This window comes from Sus scrofa, chromosome 3 (genome assembly GCF_054392235.1).
Source record: "Sus scrofa isolate SSC_HxYL_T2T_F1_AM1 chromosome 3, Sscrofa_HxYL_maternal_Yorkshire_Landrace_v2.0, whole genome shotgun sequence".
Taxonomy (NCBI): domain Eukaryota; kingdom Metazoa; phylum Chordata; class Mammalia; order Artiodactyla; family Suidae; genus Sus; species Sus scrofa.
Genome location: NC_139385.1, coordinates 84,646,515 through 84,665,969, shown reverse-complemented (window position 1 = coordinate 84,665,969; position 19,455 = coordinate 84,646,515). Strand labels below are relative to the sequence as shown.

The 19,455-nt window shown below is 50.4% G+C and overlaps 2 protein-coding genes across 44 annotated transcripts in view; both read right to left on the bottom strand.

The window, feature by feature from the left end:
• ASPRV1 (aspartic peptidase retroviral like 1) overlaps positions 1–19,455 on the bottom strand; it is a 157,167-nt gene that overhangs the window by 42,720 nt on the left and 94,992 nt on the right. For 24 of the 43 annotated variants that reach the window (XR_014841771.1, XR_002342611.2, XR_014841751.1 and 21 more), the window contains 2 exons: positions 13,482–13,608; positions 6,421–6,606 (listed from right to left, as the gene is read on the bottom strand). Coding sequence is in view for 5 of the 43 variants with exons in the window: in XM_085019041.1 (XP_084875167.1) it covers positions 13,482–13,608 (127 nt within the window). In the remaining 38 variants the exon portion in view is untranslated. The remainder of the gene's footprint in view (positions 1–6,420; positions 6,607–13,481; positions 13,609–19,455) is intronic. The other 19 variants (XR_014841758.1, XR_014841762.1, XR_014841775.1 and 16 more) reach the window with 1 other exon arrangement.
• On the bottom strand, positions 379–6,312 carry LOC146404739 (aspartic peptidase retroviral like 1). The gene has a single exon (XM_085019035.1). It carries the CDS (start codon positions 1,760–1,762, stop codon positions 983–985), a length of 780 nt encoding a protein of 259 aa, XP_084875161.1. The 5' UTR covers positions 1,763–6,312; the 3' UTR covers positions 379–982.

Here is a 19,455-nt window from a genome sequence, read left to right as displayed (position 1 = left end):
GCCAGGCAGATACTTTCTCATTCATTTACAATAACCATAAATTTCCAATCCCCAGTCAAGACCTCACCACCTTAGGGTCACTTTTGAATATCAGAGACAGTTTAGATACTAAACTCTTATAGTTTGTAATGATTACAGAATTATGATTAGATTATAAAAGACAAGAATTATGGAGGAATTAAGTCAAGATATTTGAAATTGAAGCTCTCTTAGAAAATCCAAGATACGTCATCACTGTATACGTATGTATCCCCTTCCATCTCCAAGGAAGGCCCTCCGTAAATATTTGAACCTTCCTTCTCTTCTCCATTTGCTTGCTGTTTTCCCCACCCTCTCACATCCATTCCATTCATCAGCCCCAATCAGCACATTACATGGTTTTTCCATGAGTCAGCCTTTATTGGGTTTTGAAGTAATGAATTATTGGCATAAGGCTCAATGGGTTTCAAAGCAAATGCCAGAATGAAACATACATCATGCAGGTGGGAAGACCCAACAGTGAAGAATCCCAGAGCAGCTGTGACCCTTACCACCAGGGCTGGGTCTTGCTTGTAAGGACCCTGCAGCCAGGACACAGCCCAGCTGAGACAAGTTACCTGGGCGTGAAGGTGATTGAGCCACATCTCAGGGGATATGAAGGGGTCCCCCAGTCCTCTCTCAAAGACAATCATTTCTAGGCTTCTTGGAACCTTCTTCTGGCCTTCGAGTCTTTGCCACCAACAGCAGCTTGACCACCATGAGGACCCTCCTCCCCTCCCAAGAAAGCCAGCCTGCTCTCCCTCACCTGTTCCTTTTCCAGTGGAAGCCTCCCCCATCAGGGGCAGATTAAAGCCCCTGCAGAGGGAGGAGGAGGAGAAGGAGGACAAGAGTTGGTTTTAGAGGGTGGGCCAAGCCCAGTGACCCCCTGATGGGTATGTGCCCCTCCCCTCCACCATGGTGGGTCTTCCAGCCACTGCTTAGGGTGTGGGGGAAAGGGGGCTTCTCAACAGGAAAGCTGCTGCCGCCCCTCCTCTGAGGAGGGCTCCTCCTCTATGAGCTCCAAGTCGAACTCATCTTCGAGGGACCCTCCAACAGGCAGAAGGCGGAACTTCTTCCCTTTTAGTGTGCATGTGCGATGCTCGAAGTCTAGGATGGCATTGTGGTCCTGGAGCACGTCAGTCCCAATGATGGCTTCTTCTGCACTTGCATTGGCCACTAGGAACGATGCCTTCAGCTTTAGCTTGCCCAGGGACACCACTGTATCCCAGACACCCAGGATCTTCATTTCAGCCCCGTTGGCTACTTTCACCACATTCTCAAAGGGCCTCAGGGTGTCCAAGTCCCCATCGGTGACCTCCTCCCACAAGCTTGGGTGGACCACAGAGACCTGGGCCCCAGAGTCCACCAGGAATCTCACAGGCACTTTGCCAATTTTCCCCTTGAGGTAGTAGCCCTTACCCATGCTGTTGGCAAAGACGATCTCCTTGGGCAGGTGGGTGGGGGTGGCCTCGGGACCCCCGAAGGTCTTCAGGAGGGTCTCTTTCACAGCCCTGTAGTTCCCCTGGTCTTCAGGACTGAGTCCACTGTAGACCTCTAGGGCTTCTCCCCTGAGGGACTCTTTCAGGAACCTCAGCTTGTTAACATGGTCCCAATGGTTGAGGTCGTTGATGACCTCAAAGCGGTACAGCCAGAGGTGTGGGGCCACATTGGCTCCATCAAAAGGCTTCGGGATGAAGGCATGCTCCCGGTGGCCCTCCCGGCTCCTGGCTCCACTCTCGGCCATCCCTCCGCTCTCCTCTGGAACTGCAGCAGTCACCCAAGCCAGGCAGAGAAAGCCACAGAGTAGTGTCGGCGTAATCACGCTGGAGATCAAGGTCTCTCTAAGCAGAGTGTTGCTTGGTGCCTACCGGGGGCAGGCAGGATAGACCAGACAAAGGTCGTCTGACTGACTGCTAGGTACAGAGGCAGGCAGCTGCTATGGCCTGCTCACTCTGCAGAGCCTTTTTGATGCCTAGCCCAAGCCCCCAGGGCTCCACATTCTCCTTTGTTCTGGAGGCTCCACCCCTACTCCTCCCACCCTCCTGCCAGCATCCTGTCCAACGAGCAGGATTAGTGCCTCACCCTTCTGCATCCATCCACGGGACTGGCACCAGCCAGCCCACGTTGCAAGAAAGGCCAGCCTTGGTCAGAGGGGGCCTACCCAGGTACCCTCCCCAGCCTATGTCCCAGAATAACAGAGAACAAGGACATTATGACATCCGGGTGTTTGTCATCACCTGGAGAAGGAAGAGGGAGGAAGAAACCCAAGGCCCATCAGCTTCTAGACTGGGGAAGCCCCTTTGCCCCCAACTTCAAGTGACACTTTGAGTGGCTAAATGGTTATATTTATTGTGCTTCTGCTCTATGTGAAGTGTAGGCTAGGCGTTTCTCATGCATTTTCAACCAAATATAGAATCCCACAAGACTCTCTAGAGAGGGCAATGGAGGAAGGTCCCAGAATCAAGAATACCCAGGGATAGTTGTTTAAAATGAGGGGACACACACACACATAAGCATTCTCCATGAATACAACTGCTATAGTAATTTTCCCTCATCGATCACACATAATTCAGAGCCAGCACTTTTGTGGCCTAGGCCTTGGCCCATGCACCCCCATTAAGGCTCTGAAGTGGGCCGGTGTGGATCTCGAACTCAGAGGAGTGAGGACTGGAATCGAATCAGATTCTCTAGCTCTGGGAAGGCCCCACCCTGGGAGGGCCCCACTGTCAGCTCTTCTCCCCTCACCTTCCAGGAACCTTCCAAGAGCCCCTTCCCCTGATATTGCAGCCCTCCCCTTCCCACAGCCTCAGCTGGTCATTTATGGAAAGAGCAGTCAGGCAATTCCACTCCTTTTTGTTCCAAGAGGGGAGAGTGTCTACCATGTTGGCAAAGCCAGTGGTGAGGGTCTGGAGGACTCTAGATGAAGGAGGCTGGCTGTGGGACCTTGTTGGGAGGGTAGGGGCACGCAGGGAACCCCTATGTGGGCAAACACCTGGGCATCCACGTGCCATGCATGCCCAGAGGCAGATCTAGGAGTCCCAAGGCTGAAGCCTCACTTGGGACTGCTGGGCGGAACCCACTTTTATGACCCCATTCAGATGTCACCCCTCCATGGAGCCCTCTGATTCTTGCTTGTGTGCCCACTTCCAGTTGAGTGAGCGTGGCAGTATGTTTGCTGCGCTAGTTCATTCATACGTCTGTCTCCTATGCCTGTATGACTGTCTCCAGGCCCTGTAGAAACTTACTCTGGGGTCAGCAGGTGCTCTCTGCTGGGCCCCAGGCCTGGCTGAGTGCTGTCACCAAACAGGAGAGACAAAGATGAGAGAAGAAAGAACCAGCAGCACACCTGTGGCTCTGGGCTGTTTTTCCTGGCCCAGAGCCTTTTTCTCACCAGCTCCCTGTCCCACTGAGCACCCAGTGCCTGGCTGAATCCCAGAGGACCCTGGCCCCAGTCCTGCCTCTGGGTGGTCCCAGGGTCCCTGACCATGCTGGAAGACCCTTAGTCCCTGCGGCTGTGTCAGCCCCTTCCACCTGACACTGTGAGCCAGCAGAGAGGCAGCTGGATCAACACCTCTCGTCACAGCTGCCTGGCTGAGGTGGGGCCACCACACCATTCCAGGAGCCCAGAGGAGGGGGAAGTGGAGTCACTTGGAAGGTGTCAAGAGCAGGTGGGTCTCTGAGAAGATTGCACAATGCAAACCCTGCACCTGGAGAAATGGCCCCACACCTGCAAGACCAGGAAGCCCCTTTTGCAAGCAGACTTCCGCGGAAGAACTCCCAGCCCTAGGATGGGCACTGGCCCGTGGCCCTGCGAACTGACCTAGTGGCTTTGTGGCCCCCTGGTGCTCATCACCTGAACACCTGGTCCCTTGGAAGTGGCAATGAATAAGTAGGCTGGCACGTGACCAATGAAAGTAAGAGGCAAATGACTTTCAGCTGGCAAACTAAGACTGCTGGATGCCCACCACGGTGGCTTTTCCAATCATCATGGTGGACACTGAGGCCGGATCTCCCCATTTCTCTGGACTAGAACTAGGAGATCCTTGGGACATGGGTCACGGTACTCACTTGATTGGGTTTGGTGTTCACATCCATCCCCTCAGTGAGTACCATGAACACCTGCAGGGCAGACCAGCCACTGTACTCCAGGACTCTAAAACATAAGGAGCTGGGGTGGCTAAATGGCTTGCCTCAGGCCCAAGCTGTCCAGTACATGTAAGGGCATTTTGCATATAAAAGCAGGAGGCAGAGAGGTGTATGACAAGGTCTGGGGCTTGTACTGTTGACAGGGTCAGTGGTCTAACCAACAGTGAGCAAGAGTTGATGGCTAAATATTTGAGAATTTTCTGAGCCAGTTGTTAAACCAACTAGTAGCTTGAAATTGGACTTGGTGGGAGTATTTACACCATGGAAATTGGTAAATTCTAAATCAAGACTTTTATTTTATGGAAAACCAACTTATCATCACGACCCTGCCTGAGGGCCTTGGAGTTTCTCTCTAGGGCAGGCAAAGCCCCATGGCCAGCGATGAACAAGTTTATAGCCATCTTCACTCCTGTTCAACCACTTGGACCGAGTTCCCCTCTCTAGTCCACCTTGCCCACACTCCACAACTCTGACACTTCTGGGTCCTCTGACTCAAGACAAGTGGCCCTCCACAGGGAGGTCCTCCAAACTGGCTGTCCACACAGTCCCACTAGGGTCCCCAAGACAGAAGCACACAGGGGTGTCTCATGGTTACTAGGAGACCTGGAAGGGGTTGAGTTTATGGATGGGTCTCTGGCAAGGATAGAGAAAATGGTGAAGCAAGTTCTCAAGTTGCCTTAACCCTTGGGAGATGCCCATCCCTGGAACACCCCAGAACCACTCAGGAACCTTGGAGTTGCTATGTTAATGGTGCACTGATGCACTAACCCAGTTCGGGCAAGTCAGGTGCCACTGCCTCCTCCCAGGACCTAGGAAATCGTGGTTAATTATTGACAAATATAGGTATTAGGGCGGGAACACCCTGATTATTACCCATTAGCATCTTCCAAGTGTGCTCTGAAGCAGGCATTCCGCACTTAACCCAATAGGGCAAATCAGGACAATAAACAGGAAGGACTCAGGGCATCCCCACCCTAGACACCCCCTCACTGAGATTTCAGTGCTATGAGCTCTGCTGAAAGTGGCACAAGCAATGACAGGGCCCATCAGGACCCCTGATAATTGAAGCCCTTGACTGGCAGTAGGGACACTCCCGGGAACCGCGTGACTCCTTCTCTTTACTGTTTCTGCTGCCTGACAACTTCCAGGGGCACAGTGGGGGCCTGGAGAGAAGGCTACACCTTCAAGTCCTGAGGGTGGCGGGCAGGGCCCAGTGGTGCAGGGTGGGCAGTGGGGGGACTTGGGAGGGGACTGCACATTCTGAGGAGGTCATTTTGAGCAAAGAGCCAAAAGACATCTTATGGACTTTGGGGTCCCAGTGAGGCCTGGAAGGACAGGAAAGGCACCACCAGCCCTTGCTGTGCATATGGGCTCTGCAGCTCCTCTCCAGGCTACCTCTGGAGAGCGCGCCACACTCCCAAGGTCAAGGTTACCCTGGCAGCTGGATGGGGATTCAAGGACTTTTCAAGGCAGCAAAAGAAGGTTGAGAGGAAGTACAATTTCTCTAACCAGGGTGGGCTTCATGGGCGTTCAACCTGTAAAGTCACATGGAGCTCTACATTCAGAAAGGCCAGAGCTTAGTTTGATGCTGCTATTGCTGTATTGAACTTCCCAATAATTTGGAACAAGGGGCCCCACATATTCATTTCCCACCCATCCCTGTAAATTATGTAGCTGGTTTTGTCTTCAACCAATCTGATGCGACTTCACACACACACACTCCTTACCACACATCACATACATATACATATATAGGCTGTCCACAACCCCACTCCCCACACACTGCACACATCCTGCACATGTAAAATCCACACTAAACATGCAGTCACATTATAGTTCTCCAATCAAAACGACTAAGAAACTGTAACAAGTATTTAGAATTCAGCTCCTACCATTCATTTCGCAGATTTCTTTGGATACACATTTACGTTGAGTATTAAAACCATATTTATTGGAGGCACCTGCTGTTTATTAGCCTCTGGGCACAATTACTGGCCCAGAAAACTAGGCATATCCCATCACCATGGCTTACAAGCTAATGAAAACAGGATGCAAATGTTTAACAGCCCGGTTTTAAAGAGTTTAACACCACCACGTATGTGCAGGCTGACCACTTGAAGCAGCCCAAATCATAGCCACTTGGCTCCGAAAGTGGGTCATCCGGCCTTCTGTCTCCCCCTGACCCCAACCCCTGCCACCCCACCATGCCGGGTCAAGGACACCATGCCTCCATTCTTCCCACCTCTGGGCACTCACCACCACCAGGAAGCTCCCCTCAGCCTGCCTCACTCCTCGCAGCTCCCACCCCAGGTTTTCCTGAGGCTCCTCCCAGGGTCAGTGTGAGTGTGGGGGTGGGAAGGTTGATGGCACAGCTCCTGGGAGCAGGGGCCCCAGCTGCTTCTGCTGTTCTGCTTCAGCGGGACGTAGCATCAGGTCTTCCAGCTAAAAAGAGGGGCAAAGAGGTGAATTCTGCACAAAAATCTAGTTAGGGATTCAGATCAGAGTCCACGGGAGTCAGGGTGGGCTCTGACCAAAGCAAGGCATGTGGGGAAACCCAAGGCACCGTCAGGTTCCCTGTTCCCAAACCACAAACCCTCAACTCCCAGCGCCGCTGTTACTGAGTGGGAACTGGCCAGCACTCGCATTAACTGTGGCCAAAGGCACCTGGGCAGGACTTCTTTTCCTTGGCTGGTCCCCCTTCTGGGTCCTAGGCACAGCTCAGGGACAGAGCACTCTGGCCTGCAGGGCCCTTCCCTAGTTCTCCACTGCTCCATAACTTCTTCCTCCTGTTTGGGTTGCCCTCCACACTCCTTTACCATCTGGTTTAGAAGCCTTCCACCCAGAAGCTGCCCAGCTCAGTCCACCAGCTGAACCCACTCTGTCAGCAGGCGTCAAGACGCTTGGTGGAAGCATCATTCTGGAGGGTCCCAGAGGTGTTTAGGGAACAGGGATCCCAGGCCCCAATGTCATTGTCAGCACTCCAGCCTGGGGTCAAGGTCAGGGCTAACCAACAGTTGGTCAGAACAAGTGGCTGACTAACTCACCTGAAGTTCAATATGTCAAAACCGGTTCTTTCCCTGTTTTAATCTTTCAATCAAATATGAAGATTACTTAAGGTGTCCTGAAGGCCTCCCCCACACCCCTCCTCACGGCCCAGCCCTCTAAATTGGGTTCCCGCCTTCCTCCCAATTCCTGATGACCCCCATCCTAGACCAAGCCTTCACCCCTTCCTGCTCTGGTTTCTGGGCCATGGAGGCCAGGGGTTCTGCCTGGCCACAGGGACTGGCTCTAAGGAGAGACCGCAGGCAGGCCACCTCCTGCTCTCCCACCTCCATGGTCCTGTCCACTTAACAGGTGGGGAGTGGGACCTGTAAGATAGTCCAAACAGCTCTGAAGACATTAACCCCCTTTGGACAAACACCCCTGAAATGTACGCAATGTTCAAGCAAATCGAAGCATACAGATTATATCCTCTAAATACAAGTGGGCTTCTAATGACATGAGGAAACTTGGCTTGAAGCTAGACACATAGAGAACTTCTGTCCAATACAATACCTCAAAGACAGCTTTGAACTGGTCCTGACATAGTTTTAATTGCTGCCAATGATAACTAGTATCTTCAGCAAGGCAAACATATAAAATAGCCTCAGCACAGGAACTGCTTCCATTGCCATCTCAGCTTTGCTTCTGACTTACAGAAGATCTGGGGGCAAAGGGCAACATCTTCCCTCTGGCATGCCAAAGTGGTCTCTCTACTCTACCATCTAGAAGAAGTGGGGGAAGGCAGGAAAGCGAAGGGGGAAAAGCCAGCAGAGTCCTGATAGAAATATCCAGACGATTAGTGGCTGCAGTAACAGACATTTATCAAGCATCTTCTAGGTGCCAAATACTGTGCTGGTGGCTGTAAATTAGTGTAAGGCACTCTGCATCTGCAGGGAGATGGAGATGGGCAATGCCAAATAAGTGGGTTGATTTAATTCCAGACATACTTCTTGAGGCCAACTCTGCTTCACGTTGACAGATGAGTCAGGCCTGAGCCCTACCTTCAGAGAGTTCTCAGGTGAGTGAGGGAGAAAGACTCAGACACTCATGCCCCAATTCCAGAGAGATGAGTGTGGGAGGTAGGCAAGATGGTGGTCCAAGGAGCATTGGACACCACCTCATCCCACCAGAGGTCAACCAGTAGCACTGAAGAAAAACAATAATTAAAGGAGTGTTAGAGAGGAGACCCGCATTAACACTGAAACCAGGGAATGAAGCATCCGCCAACCACAAACTCAGATTGATCACTGCTCGAAGCAGACATGAGGGCGGGGAGGATTGCGGGGGCGGGGAGGCCCTGGGACAGAGTCAGCTCATCTGGACACACCAGACAGGAAGGCAGTTAGTTTCTGTATAAAACAGTCCATTAAAAAATAAGTATATAGGAGTTCCCATCATGGCTCAGTGGTTAACGAATCTGACTAGGAATCATCAGGTTGCAGGTTCGATCCCTGGCCTTTTCTAAGTGGGTTGAGGATCCGGCGTTGCCATGAGCTGTGGTGCAGGTCGCAGACATGGCTCGGATCCCACGTTGCCGTGGCTGTGGTGTAGGCCGATGGCTACAGCTCCAATTGGACCCCTAGCCTGGGAATCTCCATATGCCACAGGAGCGGCCCTAGAAATGGCAAAAAAAGGAGTTCCCGTCGTGGCACAGTGGTTAACGAATCCGACTAGGAACCATGAGGTTGTGGGTTCAGTCCCTGGCCTTGCTCAGTGGGTTAAGGATCCGGCGTTGCCATGAGCTGTGGTGTAGGCTGCAGACGCGGCTCGGATCCCAAGTTGCTGTGGCTCTGGCGTAGGCTGGCAGCTACAGCTCCTATTCAACCTCTAGCCTGGGAACCTTCATATGCCGCGGGAGCGGCCCAAAGAAATAGCAAAAAGACAAAAAAAAAAAAAAAAAGAAAGAAAGAAAAGAAAAAGAAATGGCAAAAAAAGACCAAAAAATAAATAAATATATAAGCACAGAGAAAAGACTGAAAGGAAATACACCACAACAATGGCAATACTTATTTTTGGATGGTAGGCTCATGAAGGGGATAGGACTCATTCTGAGAATACATTCTCTAATAAGAAAAATATTATTTAAAAATAAAGCAACTTGTTCTTGCAAGTTCTGTAAGTTTAAAATTATTTCCAGGAGTTCCCGTCATGGTGCAGTGGTTAATGAATCCGACTAGGAACCATGAGGTTGTGGGTTCGGTCCCTGCCCTTGCTCAGTGGGTTAATGATCCGGTGTTGCCGTGAGCTGTGGTGTAGGTTGCAGACGCGGCTCGGATCCCAGGTTGCTGTGGCTCTGGCGTAGGCCGGCAGCTACAGCTCCAATTAGACCCCTAGCCTGGGAACCTCCATATGCCGCGGGAGCAGCCCAAGAAATAGCAAAAAAGACCAAAAAATAAAAAATAAAAAATAATAAAATAAAATTATTTCCAAATAGAAGTTCCCATTGTGGCTCAGTGGGTTAGGAACCCTACACAGTCTCTGTGAAGATGCAGATTCAATCCCTGGCCTTGCTCAGTGGGTTAAGGATCTGGTGTTCCTATGGCTGTGGTATAGGCCGGCAGCTGTAGCTCTGATTCAACCCCTAGCCTGGGAACTTCCATATGCTGCGGGTGGGAAGCCCCCCCCAAAAAAAGCAAAAATGTTCCATAGTAAAGAGTAAGATAATGAGTAAACAAAATCTCTGTGCCAAGACCCTCCCCAGTCTGGCCTGTGCAGTTCTAGGCCCACTGCCTGGCAATCTGCATGTCATCTAGTCTTGGGCACTGGAACCTCTGATCACCCAGGACAGGCAAGCTTGGTGTTCCTGCTGGGCATCCTTTGCCAGGCCCCAGCACAGAGATTCTCAGCTGCAGCACCACCCTGCACACACGGCCCCAGGCTCCAGGCTCAGCACACAACCCTGCTCCCACCACCCCTAAACTCATGGCAGTGACACCAGCCTTGCTCCCTCCTGCCCAGGCTCCAGGCTCAGCACACAACCTTGCTTCCACCACCCCCAAACTCATGGCAGTGACACCAGCCTTGCTCCCTCCTGCCTAGGCTCCCTCCCAGCCCTCTGCAGCCCCATCCTGTACTCCTTTTCTTCGTGGGCTCCACTCCCTCATTTGAGTCAGCAATGCACCAGGCTCTCACATCCTAAAAAATAATCCCTCCCATGGTCCATCATCCCCCTTGGTCAATAATTCCTTCCTTCCCAGTCAGTTTCTAGAAGAGCTGGTCCACACCTGCAGGACCACGGCATGCAGATGTCCCACTGTGGGGCATGTGCAGCTTAAGTCCACCCAATCCTTCTCTCACCAAAACAGTGAGCTGGGAGGGGGCTGATCTTGCTGTAGGAAGGGGTGTCCCATTCTAATTCTCACAAAGGCATCATACGGTCTAGAGCAGCCCTGCTTCACTCTGCCCCACTATGCCTGCTCCACTCACTGTCCTGTCTTCTTTTTTTTCTTTATAGGATGGCACCCATGGCCTATAGAAGTTCTCAGGCTAGGGATCAAATCAGAGCTACAGCTGCCAGCCTACACCACAGCTGCAGCAACTCTGGATCCAAGCCATATATGTGGTCTACACTGCACCTTAAGGCAATGCTGGATCCTTAACCCACTGAGTGAGGCCAGAGATTGAATCCACATCCTCATGGATACTAGTTGGATTCGTTTCCACTGAATCACAATAGGAACTCCCACTCCCCCCTGTCTTCTGTCTCCTCTACCCTGAGCTGTCCTCTTGCCAAGGGCCTCTGTGGCCTCCCGATGGCCACATCCCAGGGACCCTTCAGGGAACTGGATTTTCCGAAGTTTTTAAATCTTGTGCCTCAAAGACCACTGCTCTCAGCCCTTCTTCCTGAGGCTCCCTCTACAGCCCTCCCTCTCTCATTCTATACTCTCCCCAGCATGTCCCTGGCCTAAACTCTCTCCTCTGCCTCGTCCACCCACAAGTGCCACTTTCAACACTAAATGTACTATCTTCTCCTGATCTGTTCCACCTCACGTATTCTTTATCTGGGCAAAAGGCACCACCACAGAGCCAGTTTCCTGAGTCAGCAATGCCAGAGTCATCTTCTCCTCCCACTCCTCTCACTGCCCATCTGACTGGTCAACTGATGGGCTGCCATGTCTGCTGGCTTCTCTGAGTCTCTCCCTCCCGCTCTCCTTTGCACCCTCACGGTCCTACTTCAGGCCCAACCACTGCAATAGTCATCCCACAGGTCTCTCTGCCTGCTGTCCCCTCCCTGTTAATCCACTCTCCTAGGGCTGCTAGAGTCCTGAGATGGAAGTCTACTCATGTCCTTCTGTCCAAAATTCCTCTGTGGCTCCCCAGGCCAGAACAAAACCCAGAATCTCAGCATGGCACGCGAGGCCCTTCCCTTGTTCATGCTCCACCTACACCAAACGACTTGTAGTTCCCAAAACATGAGGGGCTTTCTTGTTCCTCTTCACAAGCCGCTCACTTGGCCAGGCAAGCCTTCCTCTCACCTCTGTTCTCTTGGCGAACCCCAACCCTTCCCTCAGAAGTCAGCTATAGTATTGCCACCTCTTGGAAGTCTTCCTTGATTTCCCTGACAGACCTAGGGGCCTCTAAGGACACATCACAGGGACCGCAATCCTCATGTCACCAGCAAGCTCCTGGAGGCCAGGACCAGACCTATTCCAAGTTGGAACACCAATACAATCTAGGCATGAAAGTCTGGTCTTTCTGGGTCTTTGCTCGTGTCATTCCCTTGGCTCATCCATCCTCTAGACATGGTCACCTTCACCCTTTTCCCAGGAAGTGCTGCCTGCTCTTCCTCAGCAATGGCCTCTCCTCTGTGACTTTGAACATTGGGCCTGGCAGCGCTGTCTTTATCTGGTAGACCAGTGGCATTCAAACTTTTCCTTACTGTGATAATAGTAGGAAAGACATTCTTCTTCATACTCTAGCACCTATAAGTTCTGATATATAAAATATATATACACACATAAGTATATGTGTATATATATAAAGCAAAACGCATTTACTACATGATACACTCTGATACTCTGATATTTTCTATTTTACTCCACATTTTTTTTTTTTAGTCTTTTTTTGTCTTTCTAGGGCCAAACCCATGACATATGGAAGTTCCCAGGCTAGGGGTCCAATCGGAGCTGTAGTTGCCGGCCTATGCCCCAGCCACAGGAACGTGAGATCCAAGCTAAGTCTGCAACCTACACCAAAGCTCACAGCAACACCAGATCCTTAACCCACTAAGCAAGGCCAGGGATTGAAGCCATGTCCTCATGGATGCTAATCAAGTTAGTAAACTGCTGGGCCACGATGGGAACTCCTCTTTTTCTTTTCTTAACACTGGTAATGACACACTAAATTAAGCTCCCAAACCACAAACGTCCCCACCCACCATTTGAAACCTCTGCTGTGGCCAGTAGAGATCACTAAAGGTTTCCAGCAGGGGAGCAACATGACTAGAAGCATGGGTTAGGTCAAAGCTTCTCAAATGTTTGAAGGAAAAGGACTAATTTTGTACATTTCTAATCTGTCATGTACTTTACTTTTTAAAATCACAATAAGAATTAATGAATAGAAAAGAAAATAACAAGGGCATAACAAAATAATGCAAGCCCCAATTTGCTAGTATGAGCTTCTGCAGACACTGCAGAGTGGTGGCAGAAGCACACTGGGAGGTGGCCCCCAGAGTGAGGCCAGAGGTGTAAGGGGGCCTTGCCATGCCTTTTGATGCCCTCGAGGCCTTGACATGTGCCACACCTGCACCACCAACCTCTGTCCTGGAGCAGTTCCAGTTTGCACAGGCTGAGGGGCTCTGCTAAGGAGAAGGGTGCTGCTGGGCAGGCTCCTGCCTTGTCAACGGAGCAACTCTGCCTTCACTCCACACCCCGACTCAGCCACTAAGCGGTTATGGGCTGTAGACAAAGGACTTAACCTCTCCCAGGCTCCCAGTTTCCTCTTAGGATCATCCAGGGAGATTAATAAAACAATTCATCCTGCAGGGTGGAGCCCAGAACTGGAATCCTACTGGCACTCACAGTTAGGATTCCGTTGTTCTGGTCTCCTGTCTTTCTGAGTCAGCCTCATCCCCAAAGGTCCCTTCTTTGCCCTTACTGAGCACTGTAGGCAAACTGCCCCAGCTCCTTGCTTCCTCTCTGCCCCGCACTCTCCGAAGATGGCAAACATCCTCCACAGCTGAGGAAATAGGGAGCCCCAGGTTCTGTCCACTCCTATTCCTTCCTCGGGGACTCTCTGCCCACCCAGACTAATCCCTCCACCTGAGTCTCACTCACCCGCTCTTCTCTCTACATCAATAGGAGCATCTTTCCACCAATAATTCTCTCCTTCTTCTGGGAATCCTTCCAAAGAGTCAGGTCCTGTGCCCTGCGGTGTGCTGGTAAATGTTAGACAACAGGCCGTCTGGAGAAAAAAAATGTATGCATATATACATAAATATGAGTTTATTATAAACTGACATAAACGATGTTTAGCAATTTACAAATAATAACAAAATATACAATGTTCTTTATTGTCAATTGCATATAGCAAATCAAGTCTTAGAGAATGCTTTCGTTGGGGGTTCCCATTGTGGCTCAGTAGTAACAACCCGACTAGTTTCCATGAGGACGCAGGTTCAATCCCTGGTCTCCTTGTTTAGTGGGTTAAGGATCCAGCGTTGCTGTGAGCTGTGCTATAGGTCGCTGATGCGGCCTGGAACCTTCATTGCTATGGCTATGCTGTGGCTGGCAGCTGCACTCTGATTCGACCCCTAGCCTGGGAACTTCCATATGCTGTGAGTGCAGCCCTGAAAAAAAAAAAAAAAAAGTTTTCATTGATTTTTACCAACCCACTGACTTCAAAACCAACCTATAATTATAACTGACAAATGAGTGTAGTTCCGACATGAATGGTCATTGATATTTCCATTTGTGCCAACATAAGAAAAAAGTAAAACAGGAGTTCCCGTCGTGGCGCAGTGGTTAACCAATCTAACTAGGAACCATGAGATTGTGGGTTCGATCCCCGGCCTCATTCAGTGGGTTGGGGATCCGGCGTTGCTGTGAGCTGTGGTGTAGGTCACAGACGTGGCTCGGATCCCGCATTGCTGTGGCTCTGGCTTAGGCCAGTGGCTACAGCTCCAATTGGACCCTTAGCCTGGGAACCTCCATGTGCCATGGGTTCAGCCCTAGAAAAGACAAAAAAGAGACCAAAAAATAAATAAATAAATAACTTAAAAATTTTTTTAAAAAAAGAAAAAAGTAAAACAATAAAGATACGTATTGGAATTTCACTCATTTGCTTATGGTATAAGCAACTTTCTTACTGAATCAGATAATAGTTTTTGAATATTGGAAAAACATTTGTTCAATTCTTCTGTGCCATTCAAAACGTAATGGCTACAGGCACAACATAAATTTAATGTGTATCATTAAGATTTCCTCCATTAAGTCTCATAAGTCTAGACAGTCAACAAAACAATAAATCAAACCCTGATGTGTGGTGTTTGTCAATATCCATGGTGTAAATATACCCACCATGGCTGATTTCAAGTTACCAAAGTGATGTCACTGAATGCAGAGGTGGAAAGAAAAGCACAGTAACCTTATATAGCACTTCCACAGGTGTAATAGATGTTAAGAATCTTAAGAGCATAAACAGCAAAACATTTTAAAGTTCTCAAAGTGATGAGTTTTGAGTATTTATCTGTTTTTAATATGACATCTAATTCTAATTTTACATATTTTAATTTTTAAATAATAGCTAGGTTTAACTACTGTCTCACAAAATTTCTGAAAATTTAACAATCAGTTCTTAGAAGCTAGTCTGATTTGAGCACACCTGAATCTGACAAGGCCCCTCCCTACATTCACCCCCAGCTCTGTCTTGAATGGGACCTTCAAAAAGTTCTCCAAGCCTAATGTCCCCTTTCAATGTATCCTTTGCAGGTCCTACATTATGAGAAAAACTGAACTCATTTTCTTACTCTCAAACCTGCTCCTCTCCATGGCTACCATCTTGGTAAAGTGCTTCACCATCTACCCAGGAACCCAAGCCAGAAACCACAGCATCACCATCCCGCAACCCTCACATCTCCTCTGGCACAGTTCACTGCCATCTAAACCCCTTTCAAGTCTGTCTTGGCTCTCTCTTCCCTGGCCTCTTCTGGGTCACAGCCCCATCACCTCCTTCCTGGACCCCTCCCCCCATGGCCTGGTGCTGCCCACCTTCCTCAGGGCAACAAAACACTCATTATGTCCTGCCCTGTTCTGTACTGGATAAAGTCAGGCTTTCCAGAGACCAGTAGGCATTGTCCCTCGCCCCATCTCTCCAGATCCATCTCCAGCATGTCCTGTACACAACCACTGACCCAGCTACAGAACTAGTTGCAGTTCCCCTAAGCCTGTGGTGCCGCTAAGGCAGTCCACCCTCCCAGACTTCCGTGCCTCACACATGTCATCCCCCTGTCTCTGAAATGCCCTTCTCCCTCAGATTCCTGTTTCACAAAATCTTAGTCATTTCTTTTGACTCACCTCAAATATTATCTCTGTAATGAGCACCCCCACTCCATTTGTTTGCTCACTCAGTCCTTCACTACTAATATTTCTTAAGTGCTATGTGACAGATTCTGTGCTAGGTGCTGGGGATGCAGAAATGAGCCGGACTCTCAAAAAAGCTCTCGTCTTATAGGGGAAACAGAACTGGGGCAATCAGCTCCCTTGTAGGCAGAGCTCTGCAGAGGGTGCTGGGGAAGAGCAGAAGAGGAAACACCCTTGCTAAGCCTCTCGAGGACTACAGCCTTGATCTGAGCTTTGACGGATGGGTAGGAGTTAGCCAGGTGAGGAATGGGGGAGACTGCTCTAGGAAGAAGGAGGCAGGTTCAAAGGCCCTGAGGTATGAGATTCCAGGATGCATTGTGAGCTATAAGTGATTCAGTTCAGCTAGCGCTCAGGATCAAGAGAAGCCCACAGGGGAAGGCAAGGCCAGATCCAGAGGAATTTTAGTTAGCACATGGAGAAAGCTTGATAGTGATGCCAACAGGGAGGAAGGCCATGGGAGTAATGAAAGTCTTCCCCAGCCAGAATTACAAGACTTTCAGAAGGATCAATATGAGAAATATAATGAAGAGATACAGAGTATGGGGTTAAGTGACGGAATCGGCAGTGCACTTAAGAAATGCTGAAGGCCATGTTCAATGGCAGTGCTGAGGAGAGGAGCGGATGGACTGGGAGAGCGGGTGTAGTAGAATCGGTGGTACCTGGTGACCTGAAAGGGAAGACTGAGGGGGCAGCCTCATTTCTGGTCTGGGTGACTTGAAGGATGGTGATGGTACTCGTGAAAGACCCCAAAGGAATGGCTTTATTGGATGACTATGAATTCATCCTGGGACTTGCTGGGTTTGAGGTACATATGATTAGGGCCAAATGGAAAAGTCCCCTTGTCAGTTAAATATTGGAATCTGGATTTCAGGAAAAAGTCCTGATTGAAAAATGGAATTTGGAGTCATCTTCAAGTCTATATTTGAGAAACATCTCTCTATGGAGGGAGAGAGATGGCTGAGAAGAGAAGAGGATCACATCCCAGGCCTGGGGACACCAGCATCAAAGGGAGGGGCAGCCATGGGCCAGGAGACAAAGACACAGTGAAAGAGAGAAGAGGCAGAGAACAGATAGGAGCCCAGAAAACAAGAGGGGATGGTTCAGGGAGAAGAGAGTACTTAGCATAGGCCAGGGTGGGAAAGATAGAGACGCAGCTGAGGATTTTAGTGACTTAGGGCCCTGGTGATAATGAGTGAAGGAAGGCCAGCTGGCAAGGACAAGTGCAGGGCAACAGAGAGAAGAGGAAAGTTGGGAAGAGGGGATGCTGGCTCCTGAGACTGAGGGGTCTGAGAGAGACAAACAAGAGAGAGGTCCACAGCCTGGCTGGAAGGCCTAGCTATGGGTGGGTGAGGAGCTAGCTGCCTCTCACAAAGTGTGCAGGAAGGACCAGGTGGAACCACAGCAGCAAAACACACAGATGGTGAGCCTGGAAGGTAGTGTATCAATTCAGATTCCCTGGGAAGCAGGTGCCAAATGGAGTTAGGAGTGAAGAGATTCAGTGGGGAGTAATCCCTGGGGGAGAGACAGAGACAGAGACAGAGAGACAGAGAGGGCAGAGCAGGCAGAGAGCAGGCAAAACGACACTCAGGCCAGAAGTGGCAGGGCCTTCACAGCCCTGCGGAGCTCAGCGCTGGTGCTTCCCCCAACCCCTTAGTCCCCTCCAATGATGGCCACAGCGGGGACTCCCCATCAGGTGCCCTCTGATTTCCTAGAGATGCAGCATTGCAGTTGCTGGCTGGGAGTGTGGTGGAGAGGTTATGGGGTGGGGGGCGGTGGGAAAGCTTTGCACCAGTTCTAGCAGAAAAGGAGACAACTGGGCTGCTTGCAGTGCGTTTGTGATGAAGCCTGGAGTTTGTAGTCACTCCAGGGGAGATGAGGGCAGTGGGAGTTTGGTCTTAACTGGGGCTAGGCTGTCCTAGCCCAGTCAGGGGTAGGAAAGGACAGAGGGGCAGGGGCTTGGCAGGTTCAGGGAAGAGGGTGTCTGGTGTGCAGGAGAAGGTCTGGGTCTTTAGGAGCGGGAGGTGAAGCTGGGCTGGGGCAGGGGTCTGGGGAACTCTATGAGGCTGAGGACGGGGGTGATGGAAGCTGTGAATGAAAACTCTGTAAAGAAGTCTGGAATCAGAGAGTGGGGATTCTAGAATTGTTTTAGAGCAGAGGTTCAATGGTTCTAGGTAATGACAATGTTGGGTGGTCAAAGAGGGCACAGAGCCATAAGGCCAGGCTGTTCCCAGGATACAGGGTTGTGGGTTGATGGCATGTCTGCAGTCCTATCACATCCCCTGTCAGCCAGAGGCCCTGCAACCCCCAGAGCTCCTGGAGCAGGGCTTATCCTCAGGTACAGAGCAGACCCTGGGCACATGCCTGGCAGCTCCTGCCATACCTTCTAGGACAGTTCCAGGCTAAGACTTGACCCTCGGGCAGGAGGACAGAGGGTCTACCCCAGCTCAAGGCCACAGAAAGCTGACAAGCTCCAGTCCCTGAAGGGCAAAGCTCCTCCAGAGGAGACACTAGGGTCTGGAGAGGAAGGATAAAGAGGGCATTTAGCAGAGGGCCTGACTACCTCCCTGCACTCAGGGAAGGCCTTCCAGAGCCTAATACTTGAAGGAGAGCTGAGAAAAGAAAGGGGTGTCATAGGTGAAGTGAGGGGATCAAGAAGAGGCTCACAACCCCTATAGCCTGGGAACCTCCATATGCCACAGGCGCGGCCGTAAAAAGCCAAAAAAAAAAAGGAAGAAGAAGAAGAGGCTCACAGAGAGGCCCCACTTGCCCAGTAAGAGCCCAACCTGCAAATTCACCTTTCCTTCCTTGTCACACTGCCTTCCCTTGGGTTTTTGGAGGGTCCTGGTTCCCTTCACAGCCTTTGCCCATGCTGTTCCTCTCCCTGGAAAGCTCCCCTACCTGCCTCCTCCTCCATCCTTTAGGGGATTGCTAAGTTTGGAAAACACCCAGAAATGCTTGAGGAAAATACTCCAGAGCAGATGCATCTGAATTTGCCACACGCTTCACTCAGAGGGCAGATAAGTCTGTGGTTTTCTCCCCATGGTGCCATGTCATCATTGGTAAAATGTGGTCCTTGCTGAAGGATAAAGGTGAAAGGAGCAAAGTGTGAAGAAGATGTGAACCCAAAGGCCCCTCACTATATGAGGCACAAAGTAGGTGCCCCAAATTATCTGCTAAATGACTGGCCAGATGAATGGAAAGACCCAACCAAAGAGGCATATTTAACAGCCACAGTCAATGAATCTGCCTTTAACTGGGCTAAACCAGGGTCAACTTCTAGATGACCTCGAGGCCATGGCATACGTTAGGGACTGGGCACCTCAGAGCATAAGATGTTATACCTGTCCTTGCTAAAAAAATACAGGAAGTTGCTAAATGGGTCAAAAGAACAACCAGCACACTTGTTGTTCTGTTCTCTCCCCCTCCTCCTGCTGTTGCCTCATGGAAGGTCAAAACAAGCAAGATAAAATCTGCCCAACTCATAACTCCAAAGAGATAGGAGTTAGAAATGTGACCTACCCTCAGCACTGCTCCACATGGCCCCCATCTTCCATTGTGTGTCCTGGGGAGGCCCAACCTAGGACAGTGACCCCTGAAGCCAGCCCCAGCCTGTGCCAAGGTCCCCAGTTTCCTATTTTTTTTTCCTTGTATTTTTAGGGCCGCACTCACA

Coding starts and splice junctions, on each gene's coding strand:
- LOC146404739 (XM_085019035.1), bottom strand. CDS start 1,762: ATGGCCGAGAGTGGAGCCAGGAGCCGGGAGGGCCACCGGGAGCATGCC.